This window comes from Cyphellophora attinorum, assembly GCF_001299255.1.
Source record: "Cyphellophora attinorum strain CBS 131958 chromosome Unknown Contig21, whole genome shotgun sequence".
NCBI classification, from domain to species: Eukaryota; Fungi; Ascomycota; class Eurotiomycetes; order Chaetothyriales; family Cyphellophoraceae; genus Cyphellophora; species Cyphellophora attinorum.
Window position 1 is genome coordinate 367,677 of NW_017253249.1, and position 17,656 is coordinate 385,332.

At 54.7% G+C, this 17,656-nt stretch overlaps 7 protein-coding genes across 7 annotated transcripts; 5 read left to right on the top strand and 2 right to left on the bottom strand.

Moving 5' to 3' along the window:
• Positions 1-138: 138 nt before the first annotated feature.
• Positions 139-1,928, bottom strand: AB675_3164 (L-pipecolate oxidase; the record flags this gene model as incomplete). Its single annotated transcript, XM_018143192.1, has 4 exons — positions 139-1,242; positions 1,294-1,431; positions 1,486-1,640; positions 1,685-1,928. 4 exons carry the CDS (start codon positions 1,926-1,928, stop codon positions 139-141), a joined length of 1,641 nt encoding a protein of 546 aa, XP_017997927.1.
• Positions 1,929-2,332: 404 nt separating this feature from the next.
• AB675_3165 (Hexose transporter HXT15) lies at positions 2,333-4,263 on the top strand (the record flags this gene model as incomplete). Its single annotated transcript, XM_018143193.1, has 6 exons — positions 2,333-2,471; positions 2,516-3,604; positions 3,652-3,769; positions 3,823-3,905; positions 3,982-4,141; positions 4,191-4,263. 6 exons carry the CDS (start codon positions 2,333-2,335, stop codon positions 4,261-4,263), a joined length of 1,662 nt encoding a protein of 553 aa, XP_017997801.1.
• A 674-nt stretch (positions 4,264-4,937) lies between these two features.
• AB675_3166 (uncharacterized protein) lies at positions 4,938-6,460 on the top strand (the record flags this gene model as incomplete). Its single annotated transcript, XM_018143194.1, has 6 exons — positions 4,938-5,510; positions 5,560-5,618; positions 5,672-5,780; positions 5,828-5,869; positions 5,925-6,026; positions 6,083-6,460. The coding sequence occupies 6 exons, from the start codon at positions 4,938-4,940 to the stop codon at positions 6,458-6,460; spliced, it is 1,263 nt and encodes a 420-aa protein (XP_017997871.1).
• Positions 6,461-6,672: 212 nt separating this feature from the next.
• Positions 6,673-6,992, top strand: AB675_3167 (uncharacterized protein; the record flags this gene model as incomplete). Its single annotated transcript, XM_018143195.1, has 2 exons — positions 6,673-6,860; positions 6,902-6,992. The coding sequence occupies 2 exons, from the start codon at positions 6,673-6,675 to the stop codon at positions 6,990-6,992; spliced, it is 279 nt and encodes a 92-aa protein (XP_017997953.1).
• A 132-nt stretch (positions 6,993-7,124) lies between these two features.
• On the top strand, positions 7,125-9,020 carry AB675_3168 (Lipase 1; the record flags this gene model as incomplete). Its single annotated transcript, XM_018143196.1, has 1 exon — positions 7,125-9,020. One exon carries the CDS (start codon positions 7,125-7,127, stop codon positions 9,018-9,020), a length of 1,896 nt encoding a protein of 631 aa, XP_017997846.1.
• Positions 9,021-9,491: 471 nt separating this feature from the next.
• On the bottom strand, positions 9,492-11,234 carry AB675_3169 (uncharacterized protein; the record flags this gene model as incomplete). Its single annotated transcript, XM_018143197.1, has 3 exons — positions 9,492-9,542; positions 9,657-10,074; positions 10,210-11,234. 3 exons carry the CDS (start codon positions 11,232-11,234, stop codon positions 9,492-9,494), a joined length of 1,494 nt encoding a protein of 497 aa, XP_017997818.1.
• A 1,284-nt stretch (positions 11,235-12,518) lies between these two features.
• On the top strand, positions 12,519-17,533 carry AB675_3170 (cytokinesis protein 3; the record flags this gene model as incomplete). The annotated part of the gene is made up of 4 exons (XM_018143198.1): positions 12,519-15,950; positions 16,487-16,599; positions 16,695-16,814; positions 16,888-17,533. 4 exons carry the CDS (start codon positions 12,519-12,521, stop codon positions 17,531-17,533), a joined length of 4,311 nt encoding a protein of 1,436 aa, XP_017997983.1.
• Between the last annotated feature and the right edge of the window lie 123 nt (positions 17,534-17,656).

The window sequence follows — 17,656 nt, forward strand, 5'->3', positions numbered from 1 at the left end:
GATGAGCAATATCTAGATAGGAAGTAGTGAAAAGGAGCGGATCAACAATGTGTCAAATTACTTCAGGTGTATTCTTCCCTAGTGAAGGCATATCATCGGATCGGTGTGTCCGAATCCATGCGGCGTGATTGTTGTCCTTCAGTTCTGGACGGCTACCTCCTTCGGCCCAACAGCTCCAAGACTCACTTCGGCGACGATGTTGGTGGCTGCCTGCTTGCTGTTGAGACCAGCCTCTCGCATAAGCCGGTCGCGGACGTCGTTGAAGTTGAAGTCGCTTGCTGTGATTACAATCGGGTCAGTCATATCGGCCATACCAAGCAAGCGGTCATGAGACGGCGGACGGGAAGCTGTGAAAGCGGGTAGGTTAGGTATGGTAAACTTACGAGACGCCATCTCAATCCCAGCCAGCACCCTCGCTCCACCCTCGCCTTCCTCCAGGCCGTTACTGCTCTTGCCCTCCGTCACGACCCGCCACTTCCATAGCTGGGTGAATTGGTCCTCCATCCCTTCCAGCTGATTCTTTACGTGCCGGCCCAAGATCGGTAGGAACTTGAATGCATGTCCCGATCCGCCGGTACAGATGAACAAGGATTTGTCGTACCCAGGCACGTAATCGATCACGTATTCATTGTCAATCGAGTCCGTGTACCAGCACAGCCGGCTGTCTGTGAACGCGAATTCCCGAAGCTCGGGGAGGGCTTCGTAAAGGACTTCTTTCATCTTGGCCAGTCCGTAAGCCGGAACAGTGTTGATTGGATTATCGGTGTACTTCGTCCGCGGCGTCGACACACGCAAGTTGGGTTCCGTGGGATGATCTTCGAAATTGGTGAATTTCTTCCCACGAAACCCGAACTTGAGACGCCCGGACTTCGTGATGGGAAAGCTGCCGCCCTGGTAGTACGTATCGCCGGAGCCGCGACGGTAGTGCCAGACGGGGTAGTTGTCCGGATGGAACTTCTTGCGGAGGTCCTGGCGGTCTTCGGGAATATCGATGAACATGAGGGTGCCGGCCGTGGTTTCGACTGTGCGATGGGCTTCGGGGAGGATGGATGCTGTCCAGCCGCCGGCGGCTACGATGACGAGGTCGGCGGCGTGGGTCTTGCCGTCGCAGGTTTCGATGCCAGTGACGCGGGTTGAGTTGGGGGTAGGGGTCTTGATGAGTCTTTTGAGCTTGCCCTGGGGATCGCCTAAGACGAACATGACGCCGGCTTGCTCGCAGAGGAAACGGGCCCAGGTGCAGGCCTATGCCATGGGATAAGCGCGGCTCAAGTGAGATTCTGGAACAAAGCTTACCTTGTCAGCGATCGTGACGCCGGCATTCGTGTCGAGAAAGCCGTTTGTGTCGCCACCGTTGATTTTGTCAACGATGTGGAACTTCTTAGCCCATGTGCCACCGAGAGAACGAATTTGCTCTTCGCTTTCAGGATTGCCCTTCGTTCGGTCAGCAGAGTATAGTGTCTGGAGCTCTTTCAGCAAAGGTCTCACCTTGATGAACTGCTTCTTCCGCAAGTGAGGAGCTGTCCTCTCAATCGATCGCAAGCTCTCGGCATAGTAGTCCTTCATATCTTGGCCGTCTCCGACGTAGTAGCAGCCGCACTCGTGCAGCAGCTTGTCGTCAGGTTCTAGATCAGGAGGAAGAGCTGATGCATCACTTCCGGCGATGGCATTGTTCCATGATATCCACATGTCTCGAGCTCGATTGCCATATTCTGGTAGTGCAGCTTTTCGGCGTAGGAAATTCTGAAGATCTTGTTGAGATCTGCTGAAGCGCCATCGCAGCCATCTGCTGGGTTATAGAAGTTCTTGTCGAACTGGCACCTGTCGAAGATGGTGACGTCTCGGTAACCTCCTCGTGCTAGCCACAACGATGTGCTCAGGCCAAAGACGCCTCCCCCAACCACGATAATCTTAGAATCTTTGGTCACCATTGTGCCTGTGAGTATTCACCGCGTCAGAAAACTCGTGAGGTTTCCGTGGTGAGACTATATAACACATTGGCAGGATGTCCATCTGCGTGTGCATCGCACCATCCACAAGTGGTACTGATTCGTGATTGGCAGTGCGTATTCTTCCGAGGTGATTGCGATTGCTCGGAACCTTCCAGTAGTTGTCATTGGCTGTCCGTATTCATCCAGCCTTGGCGACAGGGTCCTCCTGGAGCAGTTCCCCAGAAAGCCAGCGACCTCGATGATATCCGCCATGGTGGCGTCCCATCCAGAAGATAAGCCAGATAGTCGAGTAGATATGGGGACGGTTCCGCAGTGTCCAGGACAATATATAGAGCCTCACGAGACCACCCTTCGTCGGCAAGCAGGAGCACGAAATCGCAATCATGTCGGGACGCTCAATGCTTTCAAACCTTGCGGTAGCGAAATATGCGAATGCTATCCGTAGCGCACCACGATCTGTCATCTGTAACAGGGCGCTCCTCATATCATCCTTGTTGTACGCCCTGTCGGCGATACCCATGAGTGAGTGCTTCCGTTCGTGCTCCAAGCCATACTGACGCAATCAGCATGGGATCAAGGCTCATCGTCCGTGGTCCCTTCTCTGCCTGGGTTCCAGAATCATTTCTCAATCACCTCTGGCGCCAATCCGGAACAGATTCGCAATTTTGTATCACTGGTGTACATCGGATACTCGGTCGGCGCAGCACTGTCGTTCTTCATCAACGACAATATCGGTCGGCTCCAGTCGTATCGTCTGTACGTGGCAATCTGGTCCATTGGACAGATTATCGCGATCACGACTCCCAATGTCGCAGGGCTGTATGCCGCTCGTATCGTTAGCGGCATCGGCATCGGCGCTCTCAGCGTTTCTGGACCCATGTCGCTGGCTGAGATTGCGCCCACTGAGATTCGTGGACTTCTGACCTCGTGGTATGTCGTGGCAATGGGACTCTCGCTTTTCACCTCTATCTTCTGCGTGTATGGAATCTACCTCCATGTCGCAGTAGGCAGGATCCAATACCAGATTGCATTCTTTGCGCCAGTCATCTTCATGGCTCTCTGTCTCTTTTGCACATATGGGTTTTCCGAAGAGTCCCCGAGATGGCTGATGATGGTCGGGAAGAAAGAACAAGCACTGACTGTTCTCGCCCGCCTTCGTGGACTGCCACTGGACCATCCACGTGTTCAGCAGGAGATCGTCGACATCGACGCCTCTGTCAGAAGTCTTGGTGGCGAGGAGAGGCCAACGTTCTTGGCTCTAGCAAAGGAGACCTTCACCAAGAAGACAAACCTTCGACGTCTGCAACAGACAGTCGTCTCATATGCTTTGGCACAACTGAGCGGAGCGAACAGCATCACGAGCTATTTCGTTCCGTACGTCAACATCATCAGTCCGGGAGGTGGCACGACTCGCAATATCTTTCTGTCCGGCATGTACGGATTCTCGAAGTTCTGGTTCAGTCTCATCTCCAGCTTCCTATTCATTGACGCTCTTGGGAGACGTAACTCCCTCTTCATTGGCACCGCACTTCAGGCGATTTCCGACATCTATATCGGAGCTTTTGTCAAGTGTCAACAAGACGGATCTGTATCCACGGCCGCATCGCAAGGCGCTATTGCTATGCTGTTTGTGCACGCGTTTGGATATGCAGTCGGTAAGTGGTTCGTATGCTGTATGGGCGTGAGCTGACCATTATCCCAGGGTTGCTTACTTTACCTTATGTCTTTGGTGGCGAACTGTGGCCGAATCACATCCGGTCATTTGGCGGTGCGTTGTCCCAAACGTTTCACTGGCTCTTCATCTACGCGATGAAATTCAGGTCAGTCCTCTTACGCACCTGGTACCTGACCCGATGTATTGACGATCCTCTAGTGTGCCGTCACTGCTCAAAGAAACAGATGATTGGGGCGCTTTCATTTTCTTTGCGAGCTGGTGCCTCATCTCACTCGTATACGGTATGTTTTCCGACCATGTCCCAAGGGTGTCACCGACTTCTGTTTAAAAGGCGGCTGGTAGCTAATTGGAGCATAGTCTTCTTCTGTGTACCAGAGGTGGCCGGACTGAGTGTCGAGGAAATTGAAGAAGTCTTCAAGGGGTCCTGGTTCAACGCTTATAAGCGGTCCAAAGCGGCTATCTGGCAAGGCGTAGAAGACCAGGAGCTAGCAAGGAACACAAGCACCAAGAACAATCTGTAAGGTCGAAGTTGTACCCACGAAAACCTCCCGCTAATTCGACCTCAGCGTTGAAACAGAATGGGAAGTGCCATTGGCCGCGTCTGCAGAGAAGGAGTCCAAGGGTGCAGCCACGATGTGATTCCTGCCTAGGACGCGTAGAGTCACTTTGGCAGTAGCTATCACGACTTTGGACCCGCGTAGCGTTGAGAGAACGCTCTATGAGCAAGGTGCCGTAGACTGCTCGAATTTCGCACGCCAGATTGGCGACGTGTGTTTTCGGGCGTATTGTGATTCATAGCAGAGATGATGGTGAATGCAAAAGTTGAAGTCCGTCACCATTTGCGCCAAGCACTTCAAGTCACGCCGGTTAACTAAATCTCCCGAGTGATACAATTCAGCAACAGCCCCACGACTTCTTCAGAGTCTGTTTGCAATTCTCCGTTGTAGATCGGGAGGTCACAATGCCTGAGCTTCTTGCACCCGTCCTCATCGTAGCCTGGTAACGTTCCATCTCGTTGTCGTCTCTTGTCGTGAACATGCTTTCACACACAAGGAGATGTCTACGCCATCACGCAAGGTGCAACACCGTGTTCGCAACAGCCCACGGGTGACGGTGTCTTGCCTGAATTGCAAAGAAAAGCGACTCAAAGTATGAAATTCTGCCATCTGAGACGTGCCTATCTATTCTCCAGTGCCGGCTTCGAGACCGCCAACTCCGGGACTGACAGCTGGAAATAGTGCGACGACGGCGTTCCGACTTGCAGAAACTGTTCTCGCTTTGACGTGGGTCAGTGTTTCTCATAGCAGATCGCGATGAGTAAGAGCTCATGCGAGATAGCATGTCTGGTGGAAGACCCAGTGACGAAACGACAGCATCCTCGCGACTACGTCAGTACACTCGAGAATAGAATCGCTCAACTGGAGCTGGCGCTCGTCCAGGGCTCATATGTTTCGCCCACATCGGGTACAGACCGTGACGAAACGCCTGCTAACGAAGAATCACGCCCTCAACGCGAGAACAACTCGACATTCGCAGAGAGTCTTGCCACGCTGGGACTCAACGCCAGCGGAAACGAAAAGCGATACTTGGGCCAGTCATCTGTGGTCTCTTTCTCACGGATCATCAGCTCTTCCTTACTCAAGGCTGCACCCACCAAAATTCACGACGTTGGCTCGACCTCTACCGACTTGGACGTGCATCAATTCCCGTGCCTTTTACCCGATCTCAACTCTGCTCGCCTTCTTAGTGATGCTTACTTCCGTTCCATTCAGCAACAATACCCTTTCTTGCACGAGCCAACCTTCAGGGCCTGGGAGTCTGACCTCTTCGTGCCTGGCAAAGAGCTGGTCGACTCGGATCGAATTCCTCTGTTCTTTCTCTATGCGGTCTGTTGGGTCCCACGTCTATGACTGGTGCTCGGTCTGACGAAGACAGGTCTACGCCACTGCTGCAATATTGCTGCCTAACAGCAGCTACGATTCGAAGGCAAGCTAGTACGCCTAACCAATTTCATTGACTGACGCCTTTCAGCGTCTTTTCACGTCAGCCCAGCTCTATATCGATCACGTGCTTCCCTTGGACAATCTCGAGTCGATCCAGGCCTTGCTTTGCTGCGCAGTGTACTCCTTGCGGGCGGCAGAGGGACCTTCGATCTGGTCAGTAACCTCTACGACGCACGTACTTGAAGCTGATTGTCGAACAGGAAACTGTCTGGACTTGCGCTAAGGCAGTGTGTCGATCTTGGGTACCATCGAACTGCTACTAGACCTGGTGGCGAGACGAACTTACTTCGCTTACAGATGCAGAGGCGAGCCTTCTGGACAGCATTCACCATTGACTGCTCGCAGTCAACCACTCTGGGAAGGCCTCTGGGCGTTCCAGTCCACGAGGTGAACGCAGAAGTAGGCAAGCCCATCTCCGTGCATCATTGCTGATTGTGCTAACAAGCTTTTGGCAGTATCCGCTTGATCTAGATGATGAGCACATCATTGACACAGGTGTGCTCCGACCTCCCAGAGCGTCCCATCAAGATCCACCAACCTCAATGTCCGTGGCTATTCATGTCTTTAAGAGTCGGTTCCTGTGGGCTAGAATACATACCGAGCTATTATCAGACATGGCGGCAGAATTCTCTGGCAGGGATGAGAGGATCCTCAGAATGCGCGCTGAACTCGAAGAGTGGATGGCAACACGGCCACCCGTACCTGCCCACTCAGTCAAAGCTCTCGTCCTATTTGGCTGCGAAGACTGGTTCACGACAAATTATGCCTTCTCGATCCTACTACTGTATCGGACCCAGCTGACTGAACCTCATCCATCGGATCAGTCTTTCTAGACTGCTTCGACGCCGCTGGTACTGTATGCCGCCGCTACCGCCGACAATTTGTTGGGCGTTCCGTCGGCTACACATGGCAAGCTCTCCACTTCCTGTTCCTTGCGGGACTGACTTACCTTCACTGCTTATGGACGTCACCCGTAGTGCGACAATCTGCTCGACATGACGAGATAAGCAGCACATGTTCGGACTGCACAATGCTTCTGGTTGTCATGGCAGAGCGCTGGGATGGGGTCGGGCCGTATCGAGACCTATTCGAGGCACTCGCAAGCCGAACAATGACCATGCTGGTGGAGCGAGAGCCAGGCACGGGTGGCACAGAGGAAGGCGTTGGACTCGTCGAGACTGACAATGACCTGGACTGGACTCAGTGGATTGCAGACATTGCTGATACTGGAATGTCTGACACTGTCGACAAGTTGCTGACAGGACTTATGCCAGGATAGCTGTCCCCCGGCAAAGACAGTCTGACTTGGGTCACTCGAAGAACACACCGCCACCACCGCATAGCTTAGCCCGCTACGCCGAATAAGTGCCCCCGCATTCGCAGTCTTCCCCACATTCGAATCCCAGAAGTCTGCCCGGATGTGGAAGTTCATCTACTTCCAAGGCGCTACATGCCATCAAGAGCCACGGTTGTCTTCATGGGCACGATACACGTGTCATGGCGGACGAAGTACCTCTTGTCGCCAAGGATGCCTCACCCGCGAAACCGGCAACCGTTATACCATCTACGGACTATAAAAAGGCAACACAAGTCAAGGACCAAAATGCTGCACCGAGCAGAACTCACAACACACCCGGAGTCCTTTGTGGCTGGTCAGTCTGGAGCATCATGGTGTTCTCATTCTCCCTATTGGCAGCAAGCTTGAGTCTTTGGCTTGCAAAGGGATCTGCTGGCACAATTCGTGATGAAAGCAGCCCACCTACCGTCGCACTCCAGAATGGCACTTACTATGGAGTTTACAATCCAACGTACAACCAAGATATGTTCTTAGGCATGCCATACGCCGCGCCACCAATCGATGACCTCCGATTCCAGAAGCCTCAGCCCTTCAACTCAACATGGCGGGGCCAACGAAACGCCACGCAGTGCCAGCAGCAATGTTACAACTACCCATATCCTGTGGGACCTCTCATCGGTGGCACGGATGACTGTTTGACCATCAATGTTGTCCGACCAGCGGGAGTCCGCCCAGACGCTAAGCTGCCCGTGGCATTCTGGATTCACGGCGGCGGGCTAGTCAGCGGCTCAGCCTCGCAGTACAACCTGTCTTCGATCGTGGACACCTCAGTCGCTGTTGGAGAGCCAATCATCGCTGTCAGTATCCAGTACAGGCTGCATGCCAGGGGTTTCTTGTGGGGCCCGGCTATGAAAAGGCAAGGGTTTGGCAATCTGGGCTTTTGGGACCAGCGTCTAGCGCTGCGCTGGGTCCAGGAGAACATCGTGGCATTCGGAGGTGATTCAGGAATGGTGACAATTTGGGGCCAGAGTGGCGGTCCACGCAGCGTTGCATCCTTGTTAACAGCATTTGGTGGGCGCGATGACGGGCTGTTCTCTGCGGCGATTATGCAAAGCGGCACTGGCTTCCACACGGACTTTCGCGAAGTGAAGAACGAATCAGACCTAACTTGGGAGAAGTCATACTCAAAACTGCTCTCGCTAGCTGGCTGTGAGAATTTTGCCGAGGAGGACTCCCTCGATTGTCTCCGCACCGTCCCTGCCGACCAACTCGCCATCTGGATCGGCAACGTCACCTGGCCGCCCTTTCTCGACATCGTGGATGGAGACTTCATCCCTTCGCCACGCTCTGAGCTCCTCCGCCAGAACAAATTCGTTCCGGTCCCCATCCTCATCGGCACCGCAACCGACGACGGTGACTACTTCTCACCACGCGGCATCAGTACCACCGAGCAGTGGGAAGCCTATTTGCGCTCCGGCGGCGCTGCCAACGACACGATCGAAACCATCTCTGCCCTCTACCCGGACATTCCCTCCCTAGGCCTCCCAGCGACCTACCCAGACCGCCCCAAGGGTACCGACGCCGCAACATACGGCACGCAATGGAAGCGCGTGATGGCGTTCGCGGGCGACCGCGCCATGCAGGCACCCCGGCGGTCGTGGGTGCGTGCGTGGACGGAAGCTGGCGCGACGGCGTATAGCTATCGCTTCAATACCGTCACGGGGGATCGACCCGCGGCGCAGGGCGCGGGGCATTCGGTTGAGATGCCGTTCTTGCTGTTTGGAGAGAAGGTGGCGCGGATGGACGGACCTGCGTTTGATATTTTTGAAGATGGGAAGAATGATAGGGCGGGAGACTTCAGGGCGTTGGCGCAGGTGATGCAGAGAAGGTGGGTGAGTTTCTTCAATCATCGAGATCCGAATCGTTGTCGGCAGTGTGACGGTGCTGGCGGGATGGAGTGGCCGGTCTATGACCTTGAGCGACCTGAGAATCTGGTCTTCGATGCGGGCAGGGAAGGTGCCGTGCATGTTGAGGAGGACACGTGGAGGGCGGAGCAGCTTGACTATTTGGATAGGAAATTGTGGAAGGTGGTTTAGGGGATGCGTGAGGTTGGTGTTGCTAAATCAGTACGGCGGTCTGATCTCACTTTCGAGCGGGAAGCAATCATTCTGACAGGAGCACTCAAAACTCAGACGAACTTCACGTGAGAATTTTCTGAGCAGGTTGCAAGAGAATCTCGAGGCTTGAGTGCGTGCTTTGCGTGGCCGCATTCCGAAGAGACGCAGAGGTTCGAGTGACCGCTCTCAGAGGTGAGGTACAGCATTGAACGACCAGATGTCGAGGGCACGGACAGCATCGTGTGACCGTCCTCGAAAGCGACGCACCAAACCTCGAGTGATGGCGTCTGTTGGAATTGTGCCCGCGCAGGCGACGTATGTGAAGCTCTGCGACCGTGAGGAGACAGGACCAAAAGCTTTCGGGGCAGCGATCTTGAACAACATCTGGCTAGCTAAACGGGCTCAGCTTCCTTTTGCTACAGCAACACTGCCTCCTGTCGATCGGACACCTCAAGAGCTGTTGTCCATCACGCGATTGAGAATACCACCACCATTACCGTTCTGGAAAATGTCCCGAGTCAGCATCCTGTGTTACGAGTGGTTCACGGAATGACAGTCGCCAGACCTCGCAGAAACAAACAAGAAGTGTAGGAAACAGCAAATACAGCAACTTACAAGTCGGTCCACCATTACCGTTGTCGCATTCCCGTCTGCTCCAATTGCAAAGATGACGGGCTCGATTGCAGTATTCAGCTGCGGCACCGTGTTCAGACTGAACGTGTCCCGGTCCCAGTGCGTGAGTGGGAAGGTCATGTTTGAGGTAACGGGAAAGGATATGGTCAGATCGCCTCCTCCTCCTGATCCGGATGTGGTTGTATTGCTAGTACCGTTGGAGGAGGAAGTGGTGCCATTTGATCCAGCAGCAACCTGCATCAGCCCCACATAGTCATTATAGTACATGCCGGTATACGCCTCGGCCGCCAGCATAGGCGACGGGTTCTGCGGCGCGGCGCCGAAAGTGGGCGCGCCACCGGACTCGGCCGCCTCAAGGCCACCGTAGATGCCGTCCCAGAAGGCGACCCAGTCGCGGCTTCTGCTCGCCTGAGTAGGCGAGATCGAAAAGGGCATCGGTCAAGCCGTCCGGAAGACCGGTGGGGAAGCAGTTGGACAGTACGACGATGCCGAGGCCGCCGTTGATATCCAAGCCGATATTGGTGCGAGAGCCGACCTCAAAGGCACCGGCATGGGAGAGGATCGTGCGCCCATCTGGCGGTAGTCGACGCCGAAGCCGAGGCCGTAGAAGCTGGTGATGCCGAAGGCGGATTTGCCGCGGACGGTGAAGGGGGTGTGTGTTTCGTTTAGGGGTGCTTCGTCGATTAGCCGGTTGGTGGTGTTGGGGATGACACCGAGGCCGAGTTGCAGCTGTAGCCATTTGGCCATGTCGTTTGCGCTGGAGGATACGCCGCCTGCGGGGCTCTGAGCATCAGGATTGCGTAGGCCGGTGGGTTCCCACTGGGTTGCGTTAGTGCTGTTGCTGTAGCCTGGTATTTGTGACGCGGGAACGTGCAGACTGGCGCGGTTCGTGCGGGTGAGGAACTCTGCAAAGGAGCTGCTGCTGGAGGTCATCCCCAACGGGCCGTAGAGGTACTCCTGGGCGGCGTCATCCCAAGTCATGTTCATCTTGTCGCTTGTCGATATGGCTGCAGCGGTGATGCCGTAATTGCTGTAGGTGTAACCCGCTCGGAAGGGGTAAATGGGCGCCATATACTGCAGTCTACTGAGGATTGTGTTGCGATCCAGTCCTAGTTCCTCCAGATCATCCCCAGAAAGACCGTAGAGTCCGGAACGGTGGCTGAAGCCATCGTAGAGTCTCAGTTCTTGTGAGATCCATGGGTCAGAGTACGGTGCTACTGCGCCGGGAGAATTCGTGTAGTTGTCCCAAGCCAGCGAGCCATTGCTGGCGGTGATCATGGCAGCAACGATGGTCGCGGACAGGGGCTTGGAGACGGACGCCATTTGTTGGACCGTGTCCGCTGTATACGATTCATTGGTGCTGGTATCTCGGACTCCAAAGCCGCCGCTGTATACAACTGAGCCATTGTAGACGATGGCAATAGATACGCCGGGGACTGCACTGCTGTTAACTGCTGCTTGCGCCATGCTGGTCACGTTCGAGATTGCCAACTGTATCTTCTCTTCGGTGTACTGCCCGAGGGCAGATAAGGCCCATGCCAGCAGATATAAGAGGTTCATGGCTGAGTACTGCATTTTGATGGGAGTGTGCGATGCTGTCGGCAGAGATGGCAGGTAACGAGAACACACGGCAATCAGTGCTAAGAGAACCGCGCAATGCGAAAGACCAATAGCTTTACCTTTGATTCGGAGCTTGACATCTTATGGCACTAATGGTTGTCAAAGTAGCTACTCAGCTGCCACACTTCCGCCATGAGCTCGGGAGGGGATTCGGAAGCTCGACTCTAGCAAACCCAGAGGCTTGGTACATTTGTAGCTTTATCGAAGGTAGTGGTGTCATGGAAACTCTGTTGTCGCAAGTGGGCGTTGGTTCGCTCGAGACGATGGATGTGCTTTTGCAGTGTGCTGACACGTTTCGAGCACGCGCTGACTTCATTGTCACAGCCACACGAATATCCCTACTATGCGATTCGTGCCGCTGCGAACCTGATGGCGCGGACCAGAATGCGCGCTTGAAGCTGCTGGAGAGGTAAATTCTATGAGCAATGCCGAAGCGCGAGGTTAAATCTGAGGTACATGTTTGAGTTCGGCCTATTTCTTCAGCTGAGCCTCAGAGGTGTGAGACAATGGGCGCTCGGTATACTGATTAGTGATGCAACTCATCGGTACTTACGTGTTACCCCAGGTCCGACTAGCAGCTATGCACTAGGACGACGACGATAACACGCTCAACATGCCATGCAAGCTTCGCGGCCCTGTCATAGGTGACAGGTTGGTGGTGAATTTCAGGCACTGACGGGACTAGCCAATGGCATGGTCCCGTCGCAAGAGCTCATGAGGTTGATGTATGTTCTGCGTATGTCATTCGACTTAACGAAGATCCCTCATGAAGCGAATTCAGTACCCGGACAGGATTGCATAAGCAACAAGCGATGAGTGTACAGATCGAGTTTCAGGCACTATGGATCTGCGCAAGGGACCAAGGGTCGCTTAGATTTTCGGGATCTGATACGCTATACCCTTTTCGGTAGCGTATTTACATGCGGAAGGTGCGACTTGCATCTGCAGCTTCCCACCAAACAAGCAACGGACTCGAAAGCGATATCGCGCCCCAGCTCACGCGGCAAATACTCGTCAACAAGCTACAGTCGGAACTCGCGCTTCAACCATTCGCTCTTCCGACTTTCAGTAGCTTTGATACCTCACATCCGCTGATCTAAACGGCCGATCAGTCGGCGCATTGCGCCAGACACACACACACATGTCACACTTTACAACAGACTGAAAGATGACAGGTCCTTCCTTGCCAATGCGATTCCCATGCTGGTGTCGGGCGGTGTACTCATGGGGCGGCGAGACCGACAAAGACCTAGCTTCGTTGAGGGCGACCTCATCGAATGCCTGAATGCGGGAGACGGATCGTGGTGGATGGGGAGACTGCGTAGAGACCGACGGATGATGGGTCTTTTCCCTTCGAACTTCGTCACGGTCCTGGAGGAGAACTTCATCCCAGTCAGTCGCTCGGTCAGCCCAATGCTCGAGCTGCAGAAGAACGACAGCCTGTCGAAAACAGCAGAGAAACAAAAGAAGAAGGAAGATGCCAAATCCCGGCGACCTTTCCAGGGCTACAAGACGGCCTCAACTCCAACAGGCGTCGGAGCGACGCCATCGCCGCAGAAGCCAGTTCAGCAACAGAACTCGAGATACAACACCAACAATGGGCCACCATCAACGGTGCTCTGGCAACAGCGGCCAGTTTCGAGAGGGCCTTCAAGAACACCCTCTCCCATGCCTGAGGCAGACATCGGCTCCTCACCACCTCCTCCGCCTCCACCACACCGAACACTGGTCCATTCTCGCGCTCCGTCCCCTCAGCCAGCTCTGGTCGATCCATATCGGGTAGCGTCCCCTCAGCCACACCATGCTGACCCTCATGAACTCCACCTGCATCACGCGAGGACACCGTCTCCTGCTCCTCCTTCTGCGAATGGTCATACGCCGCCAATGATGCGTGATGCTATGAACGATGTGATGACGTCCTTGGAAGACATGACATTGGAGAGAGGGAACTCGTTCCGAGAGACGGAGGAGCTGCTGAACCCGTGGTCGCCTGAAGCTTTTGACAATTTCCGACGGCCACAACCACCACCAGCCCGGCCAGTCACATCATTGGGCCTGGCAGCAGGCGCGAGCAGCTACTCCGAGAACCGCATCAATTATAGTCAGCGACACAATAGCCCAGAACAATTCTCAGACGGGCCTCCTCAACTCGAGACATATGTTCAGCGAATGGAGAGCAGACTACGGAAGATGCAAGAGGCAAGGGAAGGGCGCTCGTCAGATGTCATGGGTAGCGACCCGCCGGAACCACCACCGAAGAACTCGCCATATGCGCCGCCATCTCGCCCCACGTCCGCATTCAATCGACGGCTGTCCATGAGAAAGCGAAAGTCTGCTGCAGACATGCGCCAGAATCTCGACCGAACCTATACCACCAAGACTAATTCCACAAACTCCAGTGGTCAGACGGTAGGCACGAACGTGTCTCATCAAACGAGCATGACGAGCCAGAGCATATTCAGCGGCTACTCGGCGAGTGGCTTCAGTGCCACCAGTGCCGGTAGTCTGGCACGGAAACGGTTCGCCAATGATCGCCCAATGACAAGTGCTGGCACCAGGACAGAAGCGTTTGCTAGTATGAGGCCGAAGACTCCAACAACAGGCTCAGCCTATGCCGACACACGATCTGGTGCTCGGTCCGCAGTCGGCTGGGATGATGAGTATCGTCCAGTCTCATCCGGCGGTCTGGGCGGGTTTTCCACACCCAAGGCGAAGAAGTCGGGCCTCTTCAAGAAACTGCTAGATACGGCCAAAACTGGAGCTGCCAGCGTTCGAAGCACCATAGGGTCGGATGCGGGTAGCAGATCTGGCTCGCCGACCAAGATGACGGGTATTGCAGGCGGTGCAGCTTTGGGCATAGCCTCTAAAAAGAATCAAAGCATGTCAAATCTCACTTATGGACGTGATGCTGCTGCAGAGATGGGACTCGGCGGAGCTAGCAGCGACTGGTTGGTCGTTCGACGAGACATCAACAGATCGAACACGCCAGGCCCCTCCGAGAGGCAAGAGCGTGCGAATCGCTGCAATATGCTTGATCACCCAGTGATCTGTCCAGTGGAAGAATTGTATACCGATCGAGAAGGCGATGAGAATGCAGAAGGCGGTCCCGTGTATGAGCCATTCCAGTTGAGCAATCCAAGCTTCAGCCAGGTGGACAAGGCAGCCAGGTTCATCACTAGCCTCCCGAGCAGCATCAACGCAGCCGCGCTGGCCACAGGCTATGTCTGCCGCCCGTATCGATCCCCCGTACAGAGACTACGTGCAATATTTGTGTGGTGTGCTGAAAGGATCAGCTGGGAAGATGATGGTTTCGACGACGGCTTCCAGGTCGACACGAGACGCGTCATCCAGACCAAGCGAGGCAGCAGTCGCGAAGTGGCTGCTTTGGTGGCCGAAATGTGCAATGCGATCGGTGTTCCGGCGGAGGTCGTGGTTGGCTATCTCAAGACCCCTGGCGAAGACATGGATCTGGATGCTGTTAGTCGACCTAATCACAGCTGGAACGCCGTGTTGGTCGACAATGAGTGGCGCATGTTGGACGCCAGCATCGCAAGTCCAACGAATCCGAAGCGAGCTCAATATTCTGGCGTCAGCAACAGTATCGCCGAAGCATGGTATTTCCTCGCGAGACCTTCCGAGATGTGCTGGACCCACGTGCCTGCGGATGAGCAACAACAGCGGATTGTGCCGCCCGTAAGTCCCGACACGCTACTTGCCTTGCCTGGCACGACTCCTGTCTTCTTCCGGCTGGGCCTGAGCATGCATGCGTACGACACAAGTATTGTTCGCTTGGAGGAGCTGGAAGTCTGCACGATCAGTATCAATGCGCCTTCTGATGTTGAAATTGTTGCCGAAGTCGAGGCGAAAAGCTTCCTACGGGATCAGGAAGGCGATCTGTACGAGGATCCTGACAACACCACCAAGAAACGAGTCCTAGCACAGCCTAGCTGGTATCGTACCGTCCCCAACACTGAGATCAGCCAAAAGCGATTCTTGATCAAAGCGGTTCTACCTGGTGACGAGGGACGAGGTGTCTTGAAAGTGTATGCTGGAAGAAAAGGATTGATGCTTAGCGCTCGAGACATTGTCCATCCGCTCGCAATGGCCATCCCACTGTACCACACTGGCAAGAATCCAGCATACGACTTTGTCAAGCGACATCCGACACCTCACGCTAGCAAGCACGATCTGTACGTTGTCCAACCACAGTGCTGGCGTCTCGGAGCTGGCGAGACCTACGTGTTCTGCGTTCGCCAGATGGCGGCCACTACCTCGTCCGGTAGCGAGCAAAACGGCACAGAGGGACGACCGGCGTCTCCAAATCCAATGATGCGTCCTGGTAGCGCTATGAGCATGACAAGCTCAGCGCAGGGCAGCCAGCCCAGCGAGCCTAGCTCTAATGGAGGCTTGCCCAATGGCATCAAAGCCAAGGAGAAGCCTGCCAAGCTGGCTATTCAGAGTCCTGGTGGAAAGATCATTCGACTGAACCGCAAAGCGGAAGGTCTGCCCCAGAACAACTCACTCCGCGAGGTCGATGGCGAAGTGCTGGGCAGCATCTGGGAAAGCGTGGTCAAAGTGCAGGAGCGAGGCACATGGAGAGCTCTGGTGCTCGCGGATCGGCAGGCTCGCTGGTGCGTCTGGGCTGAGTGGGAGTGTGTATGATGGTTGTCGCTAACAAGAGGCTGGTGCGTTCGTTGAGTCAGCATTTATGGCGTTCCTTCTTGGAAGTCCTCGACATCATCTAGAACGGCAGCATGTTCAGATTCGGGAAAGACTGCAGGAAAAGCAGCTCTTGTGTAGCAACATATGTATGTCTGATGATTGATGCCATGAGCAAGCATTTGCACCCTGTGGATTTCGTCTTGCCGTGGTTACCATTCCACTATTGCTATAAAGAGGACGTCGAGTAGGCGAGACGAGACCTGTAGCCCTAATGACTAGCGAATTGATGCTAAACCTGTTCCTGTCAAGCGACAGCCCTGATGACGATCATAGATCCACCAAATCACGTCCTCCCAACTTTTTCGCTGCGCCGGCGAGAGTCGCTGCTGACACAGTCATCAGCGCGCTCTGAGTGAATATACAAACAATCCGGCCATGGACCACTTTGCACTATCAATCTCTCGACAGCGCGATCAGCAGCTGTCGTAGAGAATATTCCTGGGTGGCTTGAGCCCCATTGACTTCACCAGATGCAATTCGGCCTACCTCACTTTTCCATACCGGTCGACGCCGAGGGTCACCTCGACGTCGGCAAGATGGTGGGCTTCATTAGCGCGATCATTGACTATTTTGCGCCTGTCTTGTATGTTCTGTCTGATGGGTTGTGCTCCATATAGCGCACGCGATCGGGGAGATATCGCAATGTTGAGCGAGTACTGATTGGCCGAATCTGAATAGTCTGATTGCATCACCCATAACGAGCTACGCCGACCAGATCCTCAGCATACACCGCAGCAAGAGCAGTCAGGGCTTCAGCTTGGATATCCCGCTGATTATGCTCGTGGCGAGCATACTGAAGTACGTCTCTACGACAACCCACAAACTTTCCAGCACCACCACCGCACAGAAGACCACTAACGTCCTCTCGCAGAGTCTTCTACTACTTCGGCCACCCCTACGACACCGCCCTCCTAATCCAAGCCCTCCTCATGATCATCGTCCAAGTCACCCTTCTCAAAGTCGCGCTCGACAACCGCGGCTTCCCCTCCAGCACCCACGAACTCTCCTCACTAGAAAAGCCGAACACAATCTCCCATAACCCGTTCTCGGACTACACCAGCTCCTCGACCTCACCCATCTCCCAAATTTTGGCAGGCCAACGCCCCTACAACTTCTGGCGCTGGCCCACCCCGCGACCCTACTACCTCACCCTCGCCTACCTCTTCGCCTCCCTCACGCTCATCCAGCTCTTTCTGCCATTCATCGCCCACTCCCCACTCTACATCTCCCTCCTCGGCACCGTCGGGTTGGCGGTGGAAGCCACTCTCCCGCTGCCGCAGATCTACAAGAACTACACGCAGAAATCGTGTCGGGGTTTTCGGTTGAGCGTGATTGTGAATTGGCTGGTGGGGGACGCGATGAAGATGGGGTATTTCTTTGGGAGTAGTGAGGTGGTGCCGTGGGTGTTCAAGGCGTGTGGGGTGTTTCAGGCGGGGTGTGATGTTGTGTTGGGGTTGCAGTTTTGGGGGTATGGGAGTGGGAGTGCTGGGAGGGGGGAGAAGGGGATTTTGGGCTGATGGAGGTGGTAGAGGTTGGTCAAATTTGGATCGACGTGGTTGGGGGAAGTACCTTGTGTGGAGGGACGATCTCGTGCCATTGTGGCGAAAACGGCCTTGGGTAGAGAATACTGTAAATTTACG